General features: G+C 37.6%; 1 protein-coding gene across 1 annotated transcript; it reads left to right on the top strand.

Moving 5' to 3' along the window:
- The first annotated feature begins 598 nt into the window (after nt 1-598).
- LOC118244969 (suppressor of tumorigenicity 14 protein homolog) lies at nt 599-26241 on the top strand. Its single transcript, XM_050713346.1, has 17 exons — nt 599-692; nt 1024-1189; nt 1864-1988; nt 2908-2975; nt 3991-4172; nt 4269-4307; nt 5059-5278; nt 7191-7330; nt 9775-9872; nt 11156-11268; nt 12171-12304; nt 15067-15174; nt 17154-17273; nt 17885-18095; nt 20230-20501; nt 22095-22231; nt 24564-26241. The coding sequence occupies exons 1-17, from the start codon at nt 612-614 to the stop codon at nt 24720-24722; spliced, it is 2373 nt and encodes a 790-aa protein (XP_050569303.1). The 5' UTR covers nt 599-611; the 3' UTR covers nt 24723-26241.
- The last annotated feature ends 1116 nt before the right edge of the window (nt 26242-27357 follow it).

Below are 27357 nucleotides of genomic sequence, written 5' to 3'. Positions count from 1 at the left end.
TATATATACATATATAAATTCCCTGAAGTTGTTGGCTTGCGGACTTGATACTGTTATTAACTCCAAACAGGTAATATGATAATTAATTGCTCTGCAGTTAATGTTTGTTCTGTGGTATAGGCTTGAGGCTATCACATTTACAACTGAAAAATTCAGGTGGTCTTTAAAATTGTGGGTTTTTTTTTTTTTCTTATAAATATTCCTGTGGATTATATCATATGCTGTTTAGAAATCACATCATTTGCTTTGATCTGTGACTTTTTACATATAAATTGCTTGTATATCTTTTGCATTGTGACATAAATTACCTTACTCCGTTGCATTTCTAAAAGAAGGAGGGTGTAACCAGTCTGTTTTCAAATTATGGGATCCATATCTTACCCTAGCCAGTTAGGAAAACAAAGAGTTACAGTGATGGTTACTTTTCCTCCCCACCTTCTTTGATTGCAGATCAGCTGGCTCCAGCTTTGAGCAGTATGGCAAAGGTGAAATGAGAGAAGCCTGGTCTGTGTTGAGGGGAGAGCAGTACTTTCTTCTGGGTTATATTTAAGAAATGAGGTTCATCTAGGATTTTGTTATTAGGTTTGTTGGAAGGTATTTGTCAAGGCATCATGATACGGGCTTTTTCCTCCAGACAGGTTTCTGTGTACAACATACCAGCTCCATACCACTCTGAGCAGACTGCTGGGCAGGTAAGAGATACCAATTATGCTTTACAGCAGGAACATAGTTAATGATCTCTCTGCCAGCTTCTGGCGTGTATTGACCTCCGTTCTTCATATGCAATTGCTTATAACTGAAGTGATAGCAATTTCCCTCCCCTTCTATAATTTGAAACGATGATTGCAAGGTGACCCATAAATATGTGGGTTTCACGTGTGACATAACTGATAACGTGAAAGGCATTATCTTAATTTAAACCTCTGTTAAAAGCTAAAAGAGCAAATACATTAAAAAAAAATTGATATAGTGGCTCTTCTTGTAGAGCTCTACTAACTGATGCGTTCCTGTGTCTATTTTTAGGATCCATATATTCCTCACTACCTGTCCTACCAAGAGGGCTTGTGTCAGAAATACTGTTTTTTCAAATGGATGAGGCTGTGTTTCTGGAGAAGATGGTTTCTGGGAATATTGTCTTCGGTTTCTTTAATGGTTACAGTAATTGTGTTATTCCTGCACTACTCGTTCTGTAAGTGTTACTGCCTAGCATGGTGTGAATGGGATGGGTGTTTTGCACTGTGTGAACAGTTAGTACGAAAAGCTCTGCACTAAGTACCTAGACACGTAATGTGTGTGTAATTACTGACTTTCCCTTCTCCTTAACATCTTTGCTAAGGCAACAAAATGCATGATAATTAGTGGTTGATAGTTGCACAAGAATAATGAAGGTATATATTTTATTCCTAATTGTTGGTCTCTGCTTTTGAATACTATCATTATTATAACTATCATCTCTTCTAAGAACCTATAGGAATTAACTGTCTAACTTCTATTCACTTTTTCAAGACAGAATGGATACCTGATTTTTGTACAGTTCTTCCCAAATCTCAACTTACAGACATTAAAATAGTCTTCCTCGAGGAGGATTGCAATGCAAAAAAATGGAAGTTTAACAATTAAAGCTTTAGTAGTAATGCTCGTCTGAAAGCTTTGCTGGAAATGCTTTTATCTGAACCTATACCTCAATCCTTTCTGTTATTCTAGTGGTGGAACTGACTCAGCGCTCTGGCTGTTAGTATTTGTTTCTCTTAAGAACTAATGCCTGTTGATGCTAGGACAAATACATGTTTCTGCAAGCCTCTTGTTCTGGAGTCTTTTCCATAATGTTATTAGATGTGGTAATTTTTGATGCTTTTTTCTCAGCTCCAGCTTCCTCTTTTATATATATTGGTGGAAGTGTAGAAATTCCTAATCTGACTTACACAAATGACCTCAATGATCCAAAATCACAGAAATTCCTCTTGCAAGCAGAAGCAATCCAAAATTATGTAAGTTCCCATGTAAGTATAGTAATTATTTAAAAATATTTGTTACAGAATCAAATTGAGATTGAGGAGAAGATTCCAGTTTGACACATTTTTTTTTTCTTTCAAAGTATATAAATTTAAAATAAACAAGTGGCTTGGAGGTGTACTGCTTTAGGAATGCAGCTAGACAGATGTATCTGTCTCTCATAGTAAAAAAAAAAAAAAAAATAAATAAAAATCTGAGGGTTTTAAGGTTATGGATGAATTATTCTTAAAGAAGTCTAGAAGTCTGTTTTGTTTTGGTATAGTTGAATGCTTTTCCTTGCTACTTATTTTCTCTTTGATCTGTTACTTATTTACTTATTTATTATAGCTTGAATTTGATTCATAACCTTTTGTTTTGTTTTCCTTTATTCCCACAACAATGCTTGCTTTCTGACATTTCTCATGCAGGTTCGTATTTTTTAGATCAGTGCTGTTTCTTTGGTACTTGCAAACAGAAGGCTTAAACACAAAGCAGTTCTCTGTTAGCCTGTATTTTCCAAAAGGGCTAATTGAGTGTCTCAAAGCTGCTTTGTGCATAGCCAGTACAAGTTTTCATGTCCAGATTGCATGACAGAAATTTGCCACAAATTTTAGATAACTATATAAACTCTGAAAAAAAAACCATAGCTGTATTTATAAATGCTTCTTTTTCATGGGTAATTATCAAGAGTTTTCTCAGTGTTCTTGTAAATGTGATGGCTTATTTTTTTAATGGAAAATGAATGCACATTTACAATCCTTATTTGACACGTTTTGTGAAAATTATGAATAGTGTCTGTCATATGTAGGGTGTTTGGTAAAGGAAGAAATAAGATAAATACTTTGTAACATAACAGATTATATCAACAGTAAAATGTAACTTCATTTTCTTTTACAATTTTTTTTTAATTGTCAGTTTGCAGAATCCTATGAGTATTCCACCTTGGGAAAGTACTACTTGAAATCTGTAGTGGCTGCATTCAGGTAGGTACTTTCCAGCATGTGGTTTACATATGAGATATTTAATTATGTTACTCTTGTCTTTTTGGTTGATTTTAAATGAGTTATTTTGAGATAATATGCAGATCTTTATAACAGGGAATGAAAGACACGTAATAAAGATGTGAACTAAACTAACAGTGTGATTTATGATCTCTGTAGAACTGGTGAGTGAAATGAAGCCTTGGTTTATGGATGGTTCTGTAACCTATTCACCTACTTCTGATTTTTGAAATCACAGTCCGGCGTGTTGTTGTTTGTTTGTTTTTCTCTACTACTTATTTTGGTTTTGTCTATTTAAATGAAGCTCCTTTTTAACCCCTCCAAACAAAATTTAAATGTGCAATTGTGGGCAGGGCACTCTATTTAAGCTCCTGCTGAGAAATGCAAATACGTTAAGCAGATGTATTGCTGTCCCAAGTCTCTGAAAAAGTCTCTGCAAACTTCTGAAAGGTCAGTCCGTAAGCCATTTTGGAAGGAGGTTTGCGATGAACAGTCTCTTTGAATCACTGGAACATTACTTTGCGTTTGTACCTATGCAGATTATTTGTTTTAACAAGAATTGTGTGCAACAAGAAGTGTTGAACCAAAGTATGGGCATAAAATTATATTGTTGTATAGTGTATAGCCTCAGTTAAAATATATCAAGTAAAATGCATCTAGAACTGTAATATGACCTTTAAAGTGTATAAGTACACAGCAGGGATGGAAACATCCAATTCCATATAACTATTTCAAGGATTTTCTGTTAGGTGTCGTTTTCAGTCTGTGTGTTACTGTTTAAGCAGTATATTTTCCAAGTATTTCTAATGTATTAAAAAAAAATAAATAAAATGTTGAACAAGAGAGCTTTTTGCCACCACGTTAAGCTGCAACCCTTTGCATGGCAGTTACAACTGAGTATAAAACTATGCAAGCCAGAAATGCAGACTAGTGGAAAGCATGTCCAAAATACTAATTACAGTGTATTTATGATTTTTTCCCCCCCCCCCACACACAGTGAAGGAGAGTATGGACTTCGAGCTTACTACTGGAATATGTTCTGGGCACCACAAGATATTGTTGATTCTCTTAAAAAGTTAACCCCATTGGAACAAAAAGAAATCAGTAGTAAACAAATCCCTCACATGTTCAGTACTTCTGGGGAGGAAGATTTTGATCTTGTTACAATGGAGCTTTTTGGTAACAATGTACTTGTCATTTAATATCTATTCTGCCTATTTTGCTTTCTTCAGTTTGTGTCTTTGGCTTGTGTAGCTGACAGTTATTAAATTTCAGTTTCAGATTCCACAGAATATGATGTGATGCTAAAATCAGGTAATTATTTTTCAGTTCAAAGCAGTATCGCTTTGGGGGAAAATATATATCCTGTAAAAGGAAAAAGACATTTTCCCAATTATTCTTATATGGGTGTAGGGCCTATGAAACAAACCAGAGTACGGATTTCCTTGGCCTATTTTTGCTCTAAATAAAGGCTGGTTTGAAAATGCCTTACAGCTTTTAATCTGATGTTCTAACTAGAGTGGTTGAAGTTGAGTAGTCCCCTTTGAATTGCAGTGAGCTGTGGCTCCTTGGCATCTTCAAGAAAGCTACTGCATAAAATTATACAGAATTTATTTGTCTTATGACTAGATAATTTTGTTTATTCATATTTAGCATTCAGTCAAATACTGTAGAACTTCAGTTAGCTTTGCCTGATTTTTCCATACCAAGCAAGCCTCAAGATTAGCTTCCTATACTTAGTGTTTGCATTGCATGAAGATGGATGAAGAAATGTCAAAGGAAGCAGTAGATTTCCATCAGAGATGACAGCAGTTGCAGCCAGGTCCCCTCCTCCTTGCTGAGTGTGTGATGAACCAGTGGTGGTTGTGAAGCACTGTGCTTCCTTGTTCAGAGCAGGGGAGCAGCCTGGAAGGGAAAGGGGTAGATTTGTGGAAGTAAGTGACAAAGAGATTAGAATAGTCAAGAAGTACAGGTAGATGATTGCCACCTCTTCTGAAATTTTTGCCAATAATTTATATTTCAACTTAACAGTTTTTCAGACACTAATCTAAATTCTTTTGTGTAGCGGTATCCTTTGACCTGTATGCCAAGCCAGGTAACAACAGAACTCTAACTCTGATGAATCCCAAGAAGTCTTTTTATCAATGGAGGTTGCGAGTTCCTTCTAACTATGTGGTGAGACTGGTAGTTACCACTTTGCATGGTGTTGCTCCAGAGAACTGTGCATCACACCACTTATCTGCATATGATTTCCTTCTTCCTCTACAGAACAAGATCATTGCAAGGTATGGTAGTACAGGACAAAGATGTTTTTTGAGCTGTACAGAAATTCTCTGAAACTGCAGAGTTTAAAATTGATGTTAAACAGGCTTCTAAAATGTAAAAGCCTCCAAGTACAGCTTAATTAAAAATCTTTAATAAGGTAATCAAAAGATCTTCCATGTTATCCACCCCCTAATGATTTATAACTCCAGCATTTTTTTTTACATTCTATTTTTTTTACAGTGTTTGATTTCATACAATCATTGATACAAAGGTATTTTTTGTTATTTTTTTCTGTTACTTTCAGAAAATACGTCCAGTCACAGGCAAACCTCTGTTCAAAACAGGCTTTTATCTACAGAAGACTTCATCCCCAAAGTCCCTTTGTAGTCCACTCACATAAATGATATCAGATGATCTTGTAATCTTCAGCTACCACACTGTTACTATTCTTTCAGAGACTAATTTTATGATTTTAAGTATGGACGTTATCCACCATGAATCTGTCTTCATTAATAAAATAACCTAACAAGTTTTAGAATCTGAAAATGGATGGTTTTGAGGAAGAAAAAAAAATTTTTTTTTGAAGAACCTTTACGTAGAAATTAGCTGCACATGCAGATTCAGTTAGCAGTGTCTGAAAGGTACCTACTTAGTAGTGGTTTAGCTTACTTGAAATGAGTAGGTAGTCCTCTTAGCTCTGTTAACAGACTTTCATCTCTATCCTTGTGCAGCAAGTCCTATAGCTCACCCACGTTGGTAGACTGTTAGGTTTGTGGTGAGGACAGAGCTTTCGTAAGGAATTCGTCTCAAAGTGTCTTGAAATGAACAGCACTGCATGCAGGTAGTGTAGCACAGAGAATTCCATGTCTGATACTGGGCTTCATCTGCCCTGCTTCTGACTATGGGTTATTACCTGATTACGTCTTCATTGTGCAGTGGCTCAGCTTTTTAGGAAATAGAAATGTAAAGTCAATTGCATCCCTGAAAGCTCCAGGAAAATAACAAAAGCAATGCGGGTATATGATGCAATGTGTTCAGAAAACATCAATGCAATAAGTTGTAAGACAAAGTTCAAGACTGAATGCGTGTATTGATACCTGCCTATCAAAGAATTGGATTTAAACAATGGAGAAAAGAATGTAGTGACTGAAATGATGAATGCCCTATGGCATTTCTATTGCCAGCCTAACAATTTTGCATTTTTGCATATGCCTGTTAGTTTTCTACTTGACATCTTTCACACACAGGTTTGTAAATTAATGAAAAAAATTGAAAATATGCTGTAGATTTCAAAATGGAATTAATATATTTAATTTCAAGATGCAGTAAATAGTATATCACTTTAAAAGGGATAGTAAGTATTCAAGCTTCAGGATATAAATTAACTCTTCATCATTTAAATGAAAGAAGAAGAACAAAAAGAAATAGTTGCTGTGCATGGAGCTCCACATCTCTTGAAACAGCTCTTGGGACATGAAACCAAGCTAAATGCTAATAGGTTCAAAAGTTTTGGGGCTTGTTATCTGTTGCATAGGTGCTGCACGACACTTCTACACTGAGCACTTGTGGCCTTTTCAGCACTACCCACTTTTCAGTACTATTGCTGCTACTGAAGTAATTAATCCAGCATTAGTAACCTAATCTAGAACATAATTTCTGATACTTCTTTAGGTCTGAAAAATCCAAGGCATCTGTTAGGCAAGAATATCCATGATGCTTACTCTGAGTGACTCAGCCTTGATGTAAGGAAACTCTAGCATTTCACGTAGTATCAATGGAGTGGAAGAATAAAAGCAAAGTGGTAGCCAGGGGAACACTTCTGAAACACAGTTGACCAGATCAGTGTTTTTTGCCCTGTTTCTCAGCAAAGATGACAGGAATGTGAGAATTTTTTGTTTGTTTGTTTTTAATGCAATCTTTGTAATATTCCAGGTGGTGTGGATCTGGAGCCTGGACTCCTCCTGTTATACGTTTAACTTCGTCAAGTAATGTAATGTTGCTTACCTTCTCACTGGACAAAAGAGAAGAAAGGAACATACTAAAAGCTCACTTTCAAGCAATCCCTAAAATCAGTAAGTGACTAATCCAAACAAATGTCTTACATAAGCACACTTATTCCTAGTTATCTCCAAAAAAAAAAAAAAAAAAAAAAAAAGCTGACATTGCCTGAATGCCTGAATGTATCTTGTATCTGGGGGAGTGAATGTTGGTATGTAAGTCAGGCAATTGTCATTCTTAAAACTTAACACTTAAAAGAAATACCTGAAAACTGAACAAGGAATAGAGAATATCATAGAATCACTGAATATCTAAAGCTGGAAGGGACCCCCAAGGTTAATCGAGCCCAAGGCCACACAGGACCACCCAAAAATCAGACCCGTTACCTGAGAGCATTGTGCAAACACTTGTTGAGCTCTGGCAGGCTCAGTGCTGTGACCACTGCCCTGAGGAGCCTGTCCCAGTGTCCGACCACCCTCTGAGCGCAGAACCTGTACCTAACACCCAGCCTGACCCTTCCCTGTCCCAGCTCCACGCCGTTCCCTCAGGTCCTGTTGCTGTCCCCAGAGAGCAGAGCTCAGCGCCTGCCCCTCCGCTCCCCTCGTGAGGGAGCTGCAGGCCGCCATGAGGCCTCCCCTCAGCCTGCTCTGCTCTGGGCTGAACAAACCAAGTGGCTTCAGCTGCTCCTCATATGTCTTGTCCTCTAGACCTTTGACCATATTTGTAGCCCTCCTTTGGACACTCTCTATTAGTTTTATGTTTGTCTTATGCTGTGGTGCTCCAAACTGCACAGGGTACTCGAGATGAGTACCCAAACCAGTACAGAGCAGAGTGGGGGCAATCACTTTTCTTGATCAGGTAGTGATGCTGTGCCTGGTGAACCCCAGGATATGGTTAGCCCTTTTGGCTGCAGAGGCATATTGTTGACTTATATTCAACTTGCTGACAACCAGAACGCCCAGATCTCTTTCCACAGGACTGCTCTCCAGCCCCTTGTCCCCCAGTCTGTATGTATAGCCAGGGTTGCCTCATCCCAGGTACAGAATCTGGCACTTGCTCTTGTTAAACTTCATACAGTTGATGATTGTCTGTCCCTCTAATCTGTCAAGAACTCTCTGCAAGACGTCTCTACCCTTGAGGGAGTTGACAACTCCCCCTAATTTAGTATCATTTGTAAATTTACTTAGTATGCGTATCCTTTGGTATGGAAGACTTTCTCTTCCTGATTATTACCCAAGCCATATTTCCCAGAAATTACTCACACTATATAGATAATGCTGTTGTCCACAAGTAACGGTAGCAGAGTAGGCAATCAGATAACAACACTACAGGCACTTTATGTCTAGACAAAGGCCCCAGTGGCAGAGTAGCACTTTTATGAGTTTTTTTTAACTGCTCCCCAGCTCAGGAGAAGTATGTTGATGAAAAATGGAAAATGAGAGCAAACATTTTTAATGAGAGCAAACATTTCTAATGTTAGTCTTTGATCTTTGAAGCACTTTTCAATGTAGTTGATGGTATAAGAAAAGTGGATCCAAGTCCCAAGAAATACATTCCAAACCTATGGAGTACTATGAATTTTGCAGATGTTTTGGGTGATTAGTGAAATATTTTGGGTAAGCCCTAATGCTTTATGGGAGATAGAAAAGATTCACAAGTGAAAGTTAACCCACGGTTATTTGATACAGTCCAAAGGAAAGTTTTTGACAATTAAGAAGTTATTTTTTTTAACATGTGGAACAAATCATAGGGGATAGCACATCTGTAAGCTTCTGAGAAGGTTATCCATTTGAACTTATGCTTCTGTGGGTGTTTAATCAAATACTCTTCCTATGGGCATTGCAAATTAGAAATACTTTGTTCTGAAGATGTGTGCTCAGAATTATGTAACACCCAGTCTGTGCATCAGAATTATGCTACTTTAAAAATTTCTTTAGTTTTACTAATATACATGTTTGCATTCCTTTTGTTAGCTAAAGGAAAAGCAAAAGCAGTAGGGGATGGATATCTAGGAGAATTTTTGATAGAAACTAAAACCTTAGAGGTTGTGCTCAGAAGTGGTATGCATTTTCAGACCGAGAACTGACACACTGAAACTTCCTGGTTTACATGAAGTTAATCAGAGATTTCACTCATTGGATTGAATGCTTTTTAATTTCTGAAAATGTCCACAGAAAGGTCAGAAGGAAACTGGAAGCAGGGGGAGGGATGTTCTATTGTGTACGCATTTGATTCATTCTTCCATTTAATGTCAAAGGATATTTTCTTAATACTCCAGTCAGAGGTGTTCTATACATATTCTCAATTGTAATTTGATTAAAAAAAAAAGAGAAATTCAGAACGATGAGGAAGTGGAAATTACATGATTCTCAGTTAATACAGGCAAGAACTGAGTTTAATCATGTTACAAGCCATTATTCCAACTCTGCATAGAGAAGGATCCTAGCAAGTGAAGTGGACTCTCAAGTTTAGCCCATTTGAGCTAACTGTGTTCATTGTTGATGTATTTCTCCCCCAGTGTGTGGTGGTCATTATATATCCTGGAATGGAACTCTGAGCTCTCCTTATTACCCGAGTTACTACCCTCCAAATATTGACTGCAGCTGGATCATCCGAGTAAGTACTGGGAACTATTCTGAGTTGTGGTGACTTTGCTTTATGCGATATAAGCATAAAACTGCCCGAAATGTCTTTTAATGTGGGCGAAATGAAGGGAGAACATGCTAAGACCACTGAACCTGACTTATTGTAGTGTACCCTGTTTTTTCTTTCTTATGTACAAGTGCCATCTATGGGAGAGAGAGATTTCCAGCTTCCAAAAGGTTGTGTTACTAGTGACGAAAGCAAAATGGTGGATGACAATTCGTAACAGCCAGAGTAAATGGCTAATAGTCCGTGCTTTGCTTCTATATCAGAAAAAGAAAATAAGGTCATGTAAATCATGTCTTATATAATACACAAAACACTATTTCACTGAATTGTGTAGAAGCAGGACCTTCTTAATTATTTTATTTGACATACTGGAACACATGATAATGCAAACATAGCATGAACCTCAAGATATAGTCCTTTGTGCTGGCTGCAGGAAGGCTTATGCTTCTTTATCTGGCACATTCTGGCCTGTTGTGGTTTAGCCCGTCTGGCAGCCAAACACCACACAGCCGTTCGCTCACCCTCCCCCCTCCCTCTCCGGGATGGGGGAGAGAAACGGGAAAGTGAAGCCTGTGAGTTGAGATAACGACAGTTTATTAAGACAGGAAAAATAATAATAATAATAATAATAATAATAATAATAATAGTAATAATGTGTACAAAATAAGTGATGCACAATGCAATTGCTCACCACCCGTTGACCGATGCCCAGCCTATCCCCGAGCAGCCGCGCCCCCACCCCAGCTAGCCACCCCTATATATTGTTCAGCATGACGTCAGATGGTATGGAATACCCCTTTGGCCAGTTTGGGTCAGCTGTCCTGGGTCTGTCCCCTCCCAGCTCCTGCTGCACCCCCAGCCTGCTCGCTAGCAGGACAGAGCGAGAAGCTGAAAAGTCCTTGGCTTGGTGTAAGCATTGCTCTACAACAATTAAAACATCAGCATGTTACCAGCGCTCTTCTCATCCTAATCCAAAACATAACACCCTGCCAGCTACCAGGAGGAAAATTAACTCTGTCCTACCTGAAACCAGGACATGGCCAAAGGTTGGCCTAAAAATGTTTCTCTATATATGTTTAAATTAGAAAGTTTTTGGTTCTTCAAAGGTGCTGCAGTGCATCATAAAGAAGAAAAAAAGGCAATATTTTCTACTTGATAATTAGTAAACAAGATTTACTATCTCAGAAGCTTAGGCCTTTTATGGTTTATGGTTGTGTATGTTGGGATACTTCTCCTTTGATTTTTAGGCACCATTGCCAGCCTACAAGCTCTCCTTAAAAATCCTTGTAATACAAATTCAAGAGAAATCGCCAGGGTCCAGTAAATGTGATAAAGATTGGCTAGAAATTGAAGGAGTTAGGTGAGTAAATACACTATTTACTGACATACTAATGTGTACTTTGATGTTCTATGCAACATGAGACACCTTAAGGAAAAACATCAGTGTAGAAAGATACATTTCAAAAAATAAAGGCATACTTTCATTGAATTACAGCAGAATAATATTCTTAAACCTGCACTAGCACTAAGCATTTGTCTTTATGATAATTTAAGCATCCTGCTTTTCCTGCAGTGGTAAATATTTACTTTGTTGTTCTGCTTGAGAGCAACAACATAGAAAATTCCAGGATTTTATACAGCTGCAGTGGAACTGTGAATTCCTGGCTATTGACATGGGTGAAGCGCTTTTGTCATCTGAAATTTCTTTTTCTTTGCCAGTTACTCTTTACTGATTGTAACTGTTTTCAGTAAATAAAGCAAATTAGAAGTGGGGGGGGGGGGGGGGGAGGGTTGAGGAGGGAGAAGGGGGAATATTCGGAGTGATTTGTCTCTTGGAAGGAATGTACTGAAATGGCAACAGCTTTTGGGTTTGGTTGTATGATACCATTGCTGGATTTGTAACTTCTGGAGTTTGCTAGCCTAAATGGGAAATCTGAAGTCAAGCATGCTGAGAAGTGGTTGGTATTTATAAGGTAGATTCTGAAGCTGATTATCTTGCTGTCCCAGGAAAGCTGTGGGTATGGTGGGGTGGAATGGAGTGGACAGCATTTGTAAATAGGCTTTCTAATATTTCTGTTGGGCTGAAAAGCTTTTAACACTTAACCCTCCCCCCACCCCCACCCCCCAGAAAAAAAAAAAAGTTACAACAAAACCTTATCTTTACTACTTTTTGGCATTTGTACCCTTCAGTAGCAGCAGAAGTAACTGGGTGGTAATGGTCATTTTGATTAGAAATTCATTGTTCTCACTTTTGCCTGTCAGATACTGTAAAGATAATTCAGAAGACATCAGAAACAGAGAATATGGCTATTCTGTTGCAATCAACTTCCATTCTGATGAACTGGTCACCCATAAAGGGTTTTATATTGAATACAAAGCTTTCAGTCACACAGACCGTAAGTGAATAAGCATGCATTTGGGTTTTTAAGGAGCTTTAAGAAACCGTGTTTGACAGACAAACAACACACAAGAAGACCACGTGCCTTTTTTTTCCTTAATTTATTTTCCAAGAGGAATGCTTAAAATGTTATTGTGCATTTTACTGAACAACTAGATGTAGAAAGTTGGGTAAATTATGCTTTTAGTTTCTAACTATTCACAAAATTTCTGTAAAATGGAAAGTGAAAATACGATTTTTTTTACTCTCTGTAGAACTAATTATTTGGTATTTTTCCAACACCTTAAAATAGCCAAGCTGCAAATAGTATGGCAGAGATACTCTAAGCACAACTATTTTGCCAACGTGAGTTGTTTTTCTTTTTCAAGACATCCAGAGGTTGAAACAGGGATTTTAAGAAGATGGAAACATTTACTTGTGTTTTTAATTAGACAAGATGTATATGCAGTATATTCTTTGTAAATGCTTGCTTTTTACTAATTTCTAGATACATTCTCTCTCTTTGTATCTAAGCAGACCAACTTCCTTTTCCCAGTTAACCTCTAGGGAGCTAAGTTCACCGTGACTTCAAAAGATCTGATTGTGAAACCTCAGATCCTCGGTTTGCTTTTACCAAGTGTACTTCTGTTTGTCGTTGTCGTAGAAGTATTTATGTTTGATATACATTTTTTTCTTGCATCTCATCAGAAATAAGGGCAGAGTGACTCCTGCTTTGAGCTAGTGCTGGCCGAATAGCGTGCATTTTCCTCCTGCCAGCATCATGTGCTAGGCATTGAACAGGACTAAATGACTCCAGATCGGAATTGATTAGATGAATGTGGGACAAATGTGTTTGGCCCTTCAAACTGATTTAGCTGCTAATTTGCCTTTAGTGCTAGAGGGGAAAAAAATTAAGTCCCCTTGACCTGGGGAGAAACAGGAACTTTTTGTCTACTTATTCTTCTACAGATATTTGTGTATCTGTGTGTAGAAGCCAAATCCCAAGACTTTTTTTTTTTTGGTGGCAAGTCTGAAGAAGTGGAAGAGAACAAACATTTTTGATATATTGCCAAGACATACCTTTGCCTAGATATTACTAGTTAGTTTAAGTGAAAGTGAAAGAATTTCTAGTTGAAAGGCTGTTTCATAATGAAATTTCTAGATCTGAAAAGTGTTCCATAAAGCATTTACATCAGAAAATTTGGAGTGTAGTGGGACAGAGATGAATTGCTAAAACCTTTTAATATTAGGAAATTTGTGATGCTAAGCCTACTTGTGACTGTTTTCCTTGGATCCTTGTGTGTCAAATGTATTACCTTAAAAAAAAAAAAAAAAAGACATGTGAAAGAACACATATGTTTACTATCAATTGTAGTATGTATCTCTGCTGCATCACTTTCAACCCTCAAAGTTGATCTTAATTTAAGGAAGTTAATATGAATTTAATTTTCTACATCCATTTAATAAATATTGATCCATTTAATTCAGACTGCTTAATAAAAATCTTTGGCAGGTTATGCCAAGTGACATAGTATTTAGTCTTTTAACTTTCAGTTGAGTTTGTAAATGAATTAGCCTTGTTTTTTAATAGCCATTTTAACATTTCTTCATGACACAGTCCTGCCTTAATGAATTTAGTCTGTGACAACATGTTAGTGCCATTAATTTCTTGTTTTTCTAGCTTGTCTTTGACAATTTAGATGTACAGATGGAATATGCATTTCTTCAAGCAATCAGTCTGATGGCTGGAAAGGCTGTTCAGATGGTAGTGATTAATTAGTGGTAGGGCAATTATTTCTTGTTTGTGTCCTGTAATCAGTTTGTTGTATGAAGTTAGGAAATACTGAAATGTGTAAGATACTGGTGGCTATCTGTAAGGTGACATGAAGGATACGGGTGAAAACTGAAAGGTCTGGAGGAGAGGACATGTAATGTATCCCTATAAAGAGTGGAAGAACAGGGAAAAATGAGAATTTTATAACAGTCTTTACAAGTTAAGCTTCCAGAAAAAAAAAAGAAAAAAGAAAAAGTAAGTAAAGCAACAAGTAGTTGAACTAAACTATTTGTAAATACTGAAAAAATGTATCAAAGAAATTGTTAAGAGCAAGCATGGAGTTTTTGATTCTGTTTTAGCTCTCTGCTGTGAGAAGGTAAATACAGAAAAAATTGTACTTTGACAATGTCTTATGTCAGAAACTTAGGAAGGGAACCAAGGTGAAAGCAAACTAGAAAATAGAAAAAGTGCCACACAATGCGAAGAGGGATGGATTTTTAAATGTATCTCATGAGCTGGACAACATGCGTAGAGAAAATATTACATTCAAAAAAGTATAGGTTTGAAAATAGGTAATTAAATACTTAGGTGGCTCAAAATCTGACTTGAGAGTCACAAAGTCATACAGTTGTTTTCTTTTTTTTCTTTAAAACAAACAAAAAACAAAAGCATCACACTAGGATGTAAGACAGAAGTTTGAAGGGATCTTCCTAGCTGCCTGTGGGAAGGCCTCAGCTAGAGTACTGTATCCAAATTGCACATCAAAGAAGATGGGAAGCAATGAAGAGGTTCCAGAAAGTGACTATAAGGTAATCCAGTGTTAGAGAGCAGAGCACAAGTTAAATAATGTGGTGAATCTTCCCATCCCTTGAAGCTATCAAGAAGGTAGATTTATGTCTGACAGAGATGGCACAGTAACATCAATCTGACCTGTAGCAGGGAAGGCAGCACACGGCCACTAGCCAGATATGAGGAATATAAAGAATTTACAGACCTTTCTTCTTCAGGTTGTGATCCAGAACAGTTGAACTGTGGTGATGGGAAATGTAAGCATCAGTATAAGATCTGTGAAGGTGATGATAGCTGTGGGGAGGACAGTGATGAGAACAACTGCTGTAAGTATATATTTTTATAATATTTTTAGTTATTGTGTGAGAGGTGGTGCAAGGCAGAACCAGGAATATGCTCATTTTCATTTTTTTCACAGATAAACTGTATCTTTAAGTTTGTGAATCTTCCAGTAGACATGCTGATTAGAAATAGAGTTGAATTCTGTGTATAAGAAACAAAGCCAAGCCTTTTTTTTCCCTTTCAAGAAGTACTCTTGTAGTAAATGTCCATTAACTTGTTGAAAAAGACTTCAGGCAGCTATTGTTAGTTTTGATGGCCAGCCTATACCATCTTCTTCCTCCTACAAAAGAAAATATATATATTTTTAAAGGGCTCCCCCTTCCTTTTTGTGGGTTCTACTTGTCTAAGTATACGGTGCAAGCATGAGTGAATTCTTCAGGTTTTTCTGTCCATACTTAAGAAAAGTTTGGAGAAGTGCAAGGAAAGCAAATGGTATCTCCAAATACCTATCAATAATAAAATTAAGTACACAAAATCTAGAAGCTCATTTCCTAACTTAATGAAAGAATGCACCTTTAGCTACACTCTGCTGTGGTTTAACTGCTAAGTATTCCCTGCTCTGTTTTTGCAGCAGGAATGATTCATGCTGCTGTCACAACTGGTTGTCACTGTTTAATACAAACGATATGCTCAGCTTCCTGATAAGGACCTATGGCTGCAGTAAAAACCTGTTCTATTTTAATCTATCTTCTACTACTGATCCCTGTGCAAATGAAACATAAGGTGTAACCACAGAGATCCACTGAGGTTATAAATGAATCCTTAGAGATGTCCTCTGACCTACAAACTCAATGACTAAATGTAATAACAGTATTGTTATCTAAGAATCCTTCTCAATACTATCTAATTTGCAAAAGAACTTCAAATTCAATTCTCTTCTGATGTGGACCTATTGTTACAGTCATCCTACTTCACATTGCCTATTCATAGAATGTGAATGGAAATGATTCTGCATTATTACTGAATTTAGTATTTCTGTGTATTTTGTCATAGCACAAAGTGCAAGTTTCATAATAAAGGAAACATAACATGCAGCGTATAACTAGTTTTTGGGATAGCCCAGACAAATTAATAAAGCTAAATCCAGGATAACAAAGATTTTATTTGGATGACCTAACCACAGCTTGATGGTGATCCTGTTAAAATAGCAATTTTTCCCCAGCTACTGCCAGATCAGTACCAAATAATGTAAGGGAGAGAGACATACATTTGGGGAATTCTGCTCTTTTTTGCCATGTGCATGTTCTTTACGCCACCGTTACTGATATTGCTGGTACTAATAATGCCTCCCTAAGGACTTGCTGCATTTTGCCTCTAATATTTGCCTTGCTTTGAATCTAAGGTCCTTGAAGTAGCCAGCAGTATGTCCTTGTTTGCTGGAAAAATCCCTGCCACTGTTTAGAGGTCACTGTAAACAACTGGTAATAAGAATGATAGCAATGGATGCCCACTGCTGAGATCTGTCAGGATTCCTACGTAGTAAACTATGATAACTCTTAACCTAAATTTTCTTGGAGGAAGGTATAAAGCTCTTCCATGATATGTGCTCAACTTTCTCTTGAAAACAAAGAGCTGACTTCTAGATGACATCTGCTACATAGATGTATAATTTGCAATGCAAGTACTGTCGGTGAAGATAAAACAACAGATCTGACGAGGCCAGTTCACTCAGTTTAGAGTTAAATAAAATGGGAATGAGGGGAGCTCAAGGCTCTGCTGTCTTTCCTCAGAGATGGTGGAGACTTAAATTAGTGCGATCATTAATCTGAGTAGAAGGTTCCCACTGTCCTACTCCATACAGGGATCAGTTTACACCCGCACAGACTATGACTTCAGGCACGTTGGAATGTGTGGCTTTGAACAACTTTCACGATAGATGAGTAGGTTGAATGTGCATGTTTTTTTTAATCATTTGAAACCATGGCTTCAAACATGTGACACTGTGTCTTCTCTCTCATTTCAGCCTACAAAAGTTGCTTCCCTTATACATACAAATGCCTTAATGGTAAATGTTTGTTGAAACCAAATCCTGAGTGTGATGGGAAAAGAGACTGTGCAGATGGATCTGATGAAGTGAACTGTGGTGTGGTAACATTTGTTCGAAGATTAGTTAATGATGTGGGAAACTAAGGAATTGATGCTATGGTCAAGTAAAAGTTGATAACATCAGACCTGAATTAAAAAAAATTGCTGGTAACATCTGTATGAAAATGTCTGTCTTGAATTTTGTACTTCCTTTTTTTTTTAAACTAACTGATCTGTCTGTGATGACTTAATACAAGCAATGCACATTTACAGGTTATTAAATTAGTAGGTCTTAGCGTTCATTTGAGCTGAATGAAATAATTAAGGATCTGTGTAAGGAGAGAGAGAATAGAAGATCTTATTCAAGTAATGTTTTGGAAATAACCCAGTTTAGGATTGAGTCTTTCTGAGTTACTAACCTCCTAAGGGATCTGTAAGGGAGGATAGGCAATGTTCGGTTTATTCCTAACCTACCCATTGAGTGAAAATGGGCAAGTACCCTTACCTTTGTTCCAATTGCACACTAAGAAGATATGGGTTTTTGTTTGTTTTTGATTGGTTGGTTGTTTTTTTATTTATTTTCTTTTTCAGTGGCTTTGTGGTGTATAGGTAAATGTTAGTTTATGTATTAAGCATGACAAAGTAAAATGACCTCGCATTTTCCTTTAGTAATTTATTCTCTTATTTTTCTATTGGCTTGTGGAAGACACCTGCTTAAGAAAAATAGGATTGTTGGAGGTGAAGATGCAAGATCTGGAAAGTGGCCCTGGCAGGCAAGTTTACAAATGGGAGCACGTGGCCATGTTTGTGGTGCATCTGTTATTTCCAAGAGGTGGCTCGTGTCTGCTGCCCATTGCTTCTTGGATTCTGATTCTGTAAGGTATGGAGTGGTTATGCTGTCATAGTGTTTTGCAGTTTGATGTTTATAACCTCAAAATGTTGCATTCAAAAATTTGCAGTAGGTATTCCAGGTGTAGATAAATTGAATCAGCATATAACTCTGACATATCAGTACATGAACCCTTGACATATTATGCAGGCTTTGAAAGTCTCAAATATCGGAAGCAATTATTCTGCCTCCATTGATAGTGAATCCTGCATGACAAAACACACTATTTTGTTTTTGATTTAGGGTAAATGTTCTTGGTGTTTCTTTTGTTTTGTTTGTTTTTTCCTCCCCTTTAGAGTCTATGGCCTTTTTCTCACAAGAAAAGAACTATTTATTGATAAGGAGCAAGTAAAGCTCACCAGTGTTCAGTTCACGTAGTGTAAATTGAGAAGGCTTCTAAATCATCGTGTTTACGTTTCAAAATGCATAGAAAACCATGCATTTCAATTTCAGCGATTGACTGTATTCTGGACATAAAAGGCAATTGCTGAGACTAAGATTGGATTCATGGCAGTACACTAGACATCATTTACCATAAAGATTTTGTAGCCTTTGTCTAAGACAATCTATTACTCTAAATTATATCGTACGTTTGCACATGCTCATACAAGATTGAGATCACGTTTTTGCTTGTCAAGCACATCACAGTTCTCTTGTTGCAATGTGTACGTGTAATATGATTGCACATAAGTTTTTGAGTTGATGAAGAAAGTGTCATATGCCTGTGCTTTACATTCTAGGCAAAACAAATGCTCTCGTGCTAATACTTGTTACTAACCCACTAGCACTAGTGTTGCATACAGTGGGAGAATGTGCATTTACAGGAGAGTAATTACACTGAATAAAGGTCGTTGATACATTTGAGACATAGCAATGCAGAGCTTGTGTCTGAGATATAATCTAGCTTTTATTCAGCATAGAGGGATTTGTACACATAATTTTCCTGAGCTGTAAATATATCCTAGTTATTCTTAAATGAGTAGATGTCCTCTCTTTTCTCCAGAGGACAGAAACGTTTATGTCCTAGTAGGATAAAAAACAAGCTATTTATTTCCAGTTCTGTGTGTCCTGGTGCAACACTATTTAACTTGAATCCTGGTATCAGAGGCCTAACAGTTTTGCTCCATTACCAAGTGGCAGCATGGCTGTTAAAGAATTCTCAGAATAACTGGCCATTTGTACTTTGAGTACAGTTTTGATTCTTGTGCTCTGGACCATAAATATTTGAAGACTGCAGTGACGTGCAGAAATAGAACATCGCTATATCTGAACAGCCACTTTCAAGTTTAATTATCCAATCTGCACAAAGTAATTTTATGATTGAAACAGGCATGTTACTTAGCACAAGTATGACCAAGACCCTGAAGAACCATTGCTAATGTGAGATGGACATGAGCTTTTGTGGCTCATATGTCAGAACAGTTGACTTTGGCCTACTAAGACAAAGGTTTGACTTAAGACCACTACTGGTTCTTACTTGAGACAAGTGGTACATCAACTCTAGTTGAAAGTTTAAATGCAGTTATGACAGAACACCAAGAAACCTGTTGCTAATTGCTCGGTGTGGTTCTGCTTTGGCTAGCACGTGGGCCAATGTCAAGACAGATGATCTACCCGTGCATCTGTACCTCTCTTTTTTTTTTTTTTTTTTTAAACCTGATTAAGATTTGACCTTTGTACTCAACGGACTTCTGGTAGATCAGCTGCAGTTGGTTTCTGTGCCAACAGAAAACCATACAGTCATCTTTGTTACAGAGTGAAACTGCATGGTTGATAACAACATAACATGTACCATTCCATTTTCATTATACCTGAATGAAAGCCAGCTTTGTAAGTATTGCGGAGTATACAGAGTGCTTTGCTTACTGTAAAGATGGGTGAAAAATCTGCATTGCAAGGAACTGATCTTATAGCTCCAGGAGGTTATTATTTTCAAAATAGAATTTTGTACCGTTAGTTAATGTTTTAGGAGACACAGACTATAGTACATCTATCCTCCTAAGTGGTATTCTACTCCATTCACTGTTTTGATGAATCTCATCAAATACCAAAGTGTATATAAAGCAGAGTGAACTGACGCTGCATTACTTTGCAATGGGCTGTTCTAAAAACACTCTCTTTACAGATACTCAGCTCCTTCAGGGTGGAGAGCATATATGGGCTTACGCACTATTAATGAAAAAAGCAATCATGTAGATATGAGACCAATCAAAAGGATTATTGTTCACCCACAGTATGACCAATCTATCTCAGACTATGATATAGCCCTGTTGGAAATGGAGACGCCTGTATTCTTCAGCGAGCTGGTACAGCCCATTTGTTTACCAAGCACCTCTAGAGTATTTCTTGATGGAGCTGTCTGCTATGTAACTGGCTGGGGAGCCATAAAAGAAAATAGTATGTTCATTTCCTGGATATACTTCTTGCAAGTTTAGCTTAATTTTATACTCTAACAATGAAATATTTATTGTCCTAAGAGAAAAATACCTGTGGTTAACTTAGTAGGTTAATAAAAAGCTTTAAAATGTTCCTGTAGCTAGTCTGTAAATTCTGAATGGTTGTATATTAGGTAAAAAGTGCAAATACCCATACTCTGTATGGGGATCAGAGATGGTGTCACAGATTGTTGAAAAGCACATGATCATAGATTAACAAACACAAGCCCCCTTTCATCCTCATGGTTCAATTTATCTGGTGAATAGGTTATAAGGAACCTTCAGGTCAAGAAAACAGGAACTTGGAATCGCAGAGGAGCGAGACTTTGTTTCTAAGACTGTGGTCGACAATATGGGGCCATGAGCAGAAATAATTGCAAAAATATAGTGTTTTTTTTCCTTCTGTCTCAACTAAAGGTAATTTCACGTATGCCCCATGAAGAGTTCTGCCTGCACAGCTCAGAGCAGAGCAGCATGTTGAAGTGGGGAGGCAGAAAAAAAGCAAGCAGAGTTGGAGGGGGGCGGTGGGGTAGCATGCAGGATCTTGGCCCTATCTCAGCATCAAACTGGAGCCAGCTCTGAGACCTGGGCAGCTCCTCCTAGACAGCTCCTCAGCATTGCAGTAGTCCCCAGTGTTGCATGGAGACCTAATCCTTCATTAATCCTTCATGTTTGATTAGAAGCCATCTATATGGTAATACTGGCTTTCTTAATATGCATTAAAAAAATAAATCTAAGATAACCACATAATAGCCTAATAAAGTGCAAAGATTTTTTCAAATGATGCCTTCTTGTAATTTAACAAAATAATGCAGGTAATATTTAAAATCAACCTAAAAGTATGGGGGGGGGAGAGGGAAAGAACATATTTTTCTGATTTGCTTATTTCATTTCTATCCCACCCACAAATGAACAAACAAACCAAAACCCAGTACTTCTGATCATCCAGGTATTGAAAAGGTTATTTTCACTGTTGGGTCAAAACACGACTGAGCATATGTAGTTAACAATGACACCCTACGACAATGCTACAGTACAGAATCAAACTTTTAGTATCAATTGTGACTTACAGACTCTATTTCCCCACCCCAACCCCTCAGCTTCATTCCTCAGTTCCTTACGTAGAAGTGAAAAGATGTAAGAGAAAACGTAAATTTCATTTACTAGGACTTAGAACATGTTTGGAGCACACCCATAATGCAAATAACAAAGCTTTGGACACAATTTGAGATGGCATTCAAAAGTTACATTGTGTGTAATCTTGTATTATAATGTACACGGCTTTTTCTTTTTTACTACTTTCTGGCAGAAAAAGCTCATAATAAAGGCTGAGGAAATGGAAGAGGTACAGTGGTGGTGCATAGGGTTGTCTATGTCTAGAGTTGTCCATGTAGACAGCAGTGTTCTAAAGCTGAATGCAGACCACATTTGAAGGGAGGGGAATTAGTTTCCTGCTTCCAGTTGGGTAGATTTTGAATTTAGATCACTCTTTGTTTAGACAAGCGATCTCTGTGGTAGAGCTGCCATAACCTCTGCAACATTTGTATTTTTCTAGGTCATCTTGCCAGAACACTTCAGGAAGCTAGAGTGAGAATAATTAATCAAAGTATTTGCACCAAGCTCTATGATGATCTCATTACATCACGTATGCTCTGTGCTGGGAATCTTAATGGTGGCATTGATGCATGCCAGGTAATGTGGGACTTGGCAAGCAACTGCAAAGAAAGGTTTGCTTTCATTGGAAAACTGTTCACAGTTTAGGGATAGTGTTTTTGTTGTTTTTTTTTCTTCCCCTTACTAGTAGATTGAAATGTTTTGAATGTACGGATAATTTAATATGGTAATTAAAGGCTCTCAAAAATAAGAAAGGAAATTTGGTACAGATAATATCTGAATTTCTTGAGAAAAGTTACTTTGCAAAGAAATACAAGATGCAAAGGTAAGATAAATTTGGTAAATGCAATTGCAGTGCTGCCTCTTAGTTTCATGTGTTCATTCATGTGTATAATGACGAGTTTTGATTACATCATGCTATCACGAGTTACATGACCTAGTTTATTTGCATGCGCAATCAGAAACTGCTCTTTGGACACACTTGAACTGTGTTGGTTCTGCCTTCTTTTTTCTTCCCAGTTGTTAAACTAGTTGTGCACTTTTTCATGATTTAAATGTTCTAAGATGAATATCCTCTTTCCAAGTTACAAACATGGTCATTTTACCAGATACTGTGTAAAGGGAGAAAAACATGTTACTGATTTTAGACTGTGGTAATTTGACAGAACTTTTGTGTAATATGTAAAGTTTAGTGCTTTACTGTAGTGGGAAAATTTTTGCAAGAACATAGCTCTTAATGGGTCAAACTTCTTTATACACAATGGGCTATTTGTAGGATCCTCCTGTAGTCTGTAAGTTCTAATTCAATGGAGTATTATTTTTGCTAGTTTTGTGTGTGGTTTGTTTATAACCTTAAGCCTTGGAATTGTTTTGCTTAAAACATGTTGTAATATACCTAATGCTTGTTATTCCTCCAAAATACGTGTTGCTTAAAAAGTACTGTTAAGTTTTTTTAAATGGACATTTTAACCAGTTTTGCCATATGCCATACTGGTCAATCCAGTTTTCATCAGAATATGCTGTGTTTGTGCACAAGTATGCTGGCCCTCTGGACCTTTAACTTCTTAGTCTGGGTAGCATCTTTGCTTTTTTTTTTTTTTTTTTCTGCCTCCAGTATATATCCTGTGCAATGCTGGAGAATAATGATGTTGGCAGTTTAGGAAACCCTTTTACTACAGATCAAGCCTTGTAGGCATCCTTATTTGTTTCATTTTTTTATGGACATATAACTTGTGCAGTACATTCCCGATTTATGTGAATTTTCCAAACAACTTTCATCTTTAGATGGTGATACTTAGTTCAGTGAGGAAATAGTGTGTTCTTTCAGACTTAGTTATCATGTTAGGCTGGGTTTTCATGGTTCCTCTTTTCAGAATCCTTCCTCTTTCCACTGCATACAGCCCCTTCAGTCTTTCGGAACAGTCTGTGTAATTGGACAGAATATTGGCCAGCCTCCTTTCTCAAATCACCTCAGGATCAGCCTCTTGGGATGATCAAAAATGCCAGTATGACAGCAGCCTGACAGAGAGAATAACTGTTCTGGCTTCTCTTTTATCGCTAGATAACTTGGGTTGGTTGGATACTGAAGGCTTTCTGTTGTTGCTCTTCTGAACACATGGCTTACTTCTGACCGCTTCCATGTTTTAGCTCCAACTGGGGGCACCAGACAAACCCCAGGCTGCTGATTGCCTTGTATTCATAAAGAGAATCTGCAGAGATGAGCTGCATTTATAAACCTTTCAGAGTGAACTGATCTGTTCACTGAAAGCATGGACAGTTAAAACAGAAAAGGTCACAAATCATTTTTGAGCCCAAATATGTTTTGATTCTTTGAACTGATCTAAATTGGATTTTTTACTTTTCTACATTGCTGTACAGATCTGCATGTTCCCTTTGAGAAGCCAGTTCTTATTTGCATATCCCTTCAAGTCTTTTTTCTTCCCCTTCTTCTATGAATGTAGCTGCAGTCTTGAGTATGAAGCTGCTAATACCTAAATGTGCCTTTCCTTGGTATCTTTCTGTTCCTGTTTAACTTCATAGAGAATTCTGCCTTCAGTCTGAACAGTTTATGGTCAAATGTTAGCAGCATTCCCCTTTTCCATCCCTGTCTTTACCTCTCCCCGTTCAGTCTGTGATCACTTGCTTTAAATCCTGTAATGGGACATTAGCAATGAGCAATTTTTCACCTTCTTGCCTTTCTGTTGTATTAATTGGTGTGTTACTTCCGTAAGTTAAAACAAAATGAGTAAATTTGATATTTTAGCCGGGTACACTCTATCCAGAAAGTAGATGCCAATATTAAACTGTAATTTGAGAAAGAAGAGGGACAGGTATTTACTGTCCCTAAATAACTAACTTTTGCTACAGTGCTCTATGTTTGGTGCTAATGGCTGAACTCCCTTCATTTTAGGGAGACTCTGGAGGTCCCTTGGCCTGCACAGGAAAGGGAAATAGATGGTACCTTGCTGGCATTGTGAGCTGGGGTGAAGGATGTGCTCGGCGCAATCGTCCTGGTGTATACACTAAGGTGACAGCACTTTATGACTGGATTCATCAGAATACAAACTGATGTGCCAAGGAGAAAATGCAGATCATCTCCATTATGAAAGCTGATTCCTACAGTAGTCTGTCACGGACGTGAAAATGCAGTTGGCTGTTTCATTGTGAAAGAATGCACTTTCATAACGCAGAAACTATCATTTGTTATTCATCTAGCAGGAACTGTTTGGATTCAGAGCAACTTCAGATAACTTTAGGTTCCTTATGGATTCATCTTCCTTATCCCCAGCAGCACGGCCTTAAAAAATACAAATAAAATGGGTTAGAATCTGGAGAAAGGAGAAAAAAAAAAGCCAAATCATTTTTGCAGATTTTCTCCCCTCCTTCCATCTCTGAGATGCACGTGTATTTCTCCTGCTATCTGTATGTGTCTCTGCATAGACGTATGTGGATATATTTGGGATGTGGCCACGAATACTCACATACATTCGCTTAGTGATGTTACAGGATTCTAAACACGAATAATTATTTCATGTTTCTTCAAAATACAATTACTATAATAAGCATAGTAGACAAATCTGAGATTAATTCATTCTGTAGTTATGCTGCATGACTGTTGTTTTCTGGGCTCTAACTTTTAGGCTGTCTCCTGTGCTTTTACTAAAACCACCAAATGTATAGCTCACCAACATTAGGATGAAAAATAAAAGTTATTAAGCGGTAAGAGCATCATTTATTTTCTTGGCATAATATTTAAAGAGGAAAGAAATACTGAATTCTAATGAAACAACAGGAAACTGCATGTCAAAATGCATTGAGAATTATGTTTTAATTAAGTTCCCAAGAAAAAGTCCTACAAGACCTCACAAACTACCAGTTCCTTAGCAAAATGTCAGGGATTTAGAATACTGTCCGTTCTTATCACTTTTACAGGCTTTATTAGACATATTTGTGGATGTAGCTGATCAAGATAATATTGTATATTTGAGTTAATCGCCTTCTTTGATATTAGATTGTGATGAAATCACCAAAACCAGAATGATTTCCTTTATAAAAGGAAGTGGGAGTCATATCTCAACAGGACTCAGATCTGTACCCTAGAACATGAGTTTGTATGTATCCAGACTTCAAGATGACTATTTTTTCTTCTTTTTCTTCTCCTCCTCCAAACAGCTGAGGACTCAGCTGGTTCTCATGTTGTAAGCAGCGTGTAGCAATTGTAGTGGCATTGTGTTATGGTATATCAGTCTTCAAACCAGCATGAGCATGGTGCCTGGGTGATAGAAAGCCAATGCGTCAGTGGCTTCACCGGGTGCCAGAAACTGCACGTACACCTGGCTAAAGTAAGGGGGTACATTGCTGCTGCTGTCTGAAGAGAGAAGGTACCACGTATGCAGGACTAGGTAAAACACAGCACAGTGGGATTTCTCCTGGGGCACCTGCAAGCTGTCTGTATCAGGATTATTGCTCTGTCAGGAAGGCCTTCATGTTGAACCCAGTCTTTTCATAAACACAAGCAAAATTTTGCAGCTCTGAGACTTTCTTGATGTACCTGGACATCTTGCCCAGCACTTAGCGCTTTCTTCCAGTCTCTTTACACTTAGTTTTACATAGCTGTAGAGCCTAATGTTTGCCGTGTGTTACAAGGGAATTCCTCATGTCTGGCTGCAGAGTGCTCTGTGAACTTTGGCATGCTTCTTGTGGGTTCACGCTGCTTTCTTTGATGTCCTTAGTCTGCAGTGAGCAGAGTTTCGAGGTCAGGTTCTGTGTTTTGTCTCTCTTCCTGGCCAGAAGAAAGGGTTGTGCCCGTATGGCCACACTGCACTGGAACAGACTTAAAAGGAAAAGGGACTTATGTGATTGGGTGCATTTTTGGTCTCAAAGAAAGCAGAGGAGAAAATGACAGCCACACTCCTGTCATAAGGTCAATCTTTTAACCCTAGAAGTAAACCTAGCTTAGAAATTATAACCTGTTGATGAGCCCAAGTATAGCTGATTTAAAGTTTCCAAAGCTCTTTATGAGACTTAAGAATTCTGGTATTTAGTTGAATAAAAGGTCTACCTGTACTTTCTAAATGGTCTTAAAATTGTGCCGAGTATTTGAAAGTGTTTAGCTTTCATCTTTAAGGTAAAAAAAAATAAAAATAAAAAGATGAAGCAGGCAACTTGAGTACCGGTCCTTGCTGTTCACAGCATGTTTTTTTCTACTGCACATAAGTATGTGATTCTTGTTTAGCATTAGAACTGTGGGGAAAACACGGCAATGAGTTAGTACTGTAATTTTTTCACAGTAGGTTTCTGGTGTATGATAGGCTTCCCTCTCCTTCCTTGCACTAGTGTTGGGCGTTCCCCCCTGCTACTTGCCTGGCACTGCTTCCTACCTAAACTATGCTCAAATGATATTCTGTAGGGGTTTTAGTATCTTTAAAGGCTACTCAGCCATTCACTTTTTCCCTTCCAATAAACACATGATAAAAATCTAAGTGGCTATGTTTCATTTCATTTTCAGTGCCTCTGAAACTGCAAGCCCCAGATGTGATCAGAACTGCAGTTGTACCTTGGAGTTTACACTTCTTATAAAACTGAGCCAGACCTGCCTGTTGTACTAAAGCACATATTTAAGGTCACGTTTCTTTTCCTGATATTGAAACCAAAGATGTCTTCACAACAGAACAAAGCAGTTTTCCTGCTGTTCTGTTTTAGAT

This window comes from Cygnus atratus, chromosome 1 (assembly GCF_013377495.2).
Source record: "Cygnus atratus isolate AKBS03 ecotype Queensland, Australia chromosome 1, CAtr_DNAZoo_HiC_assembly, whole genome shotgun sequence".
In the NCBI taxonomy this organism is placed as follows: Eukaryota; Metazoa; Chordata; class Aves; order Anseriformes; family Anatidae; genus Cygnus; species Cygnus atratus.
Note: the sequence above shows the minus strand (reverse complement) of the source record. Positions and strands in the feature narration are given on the sequence as shown.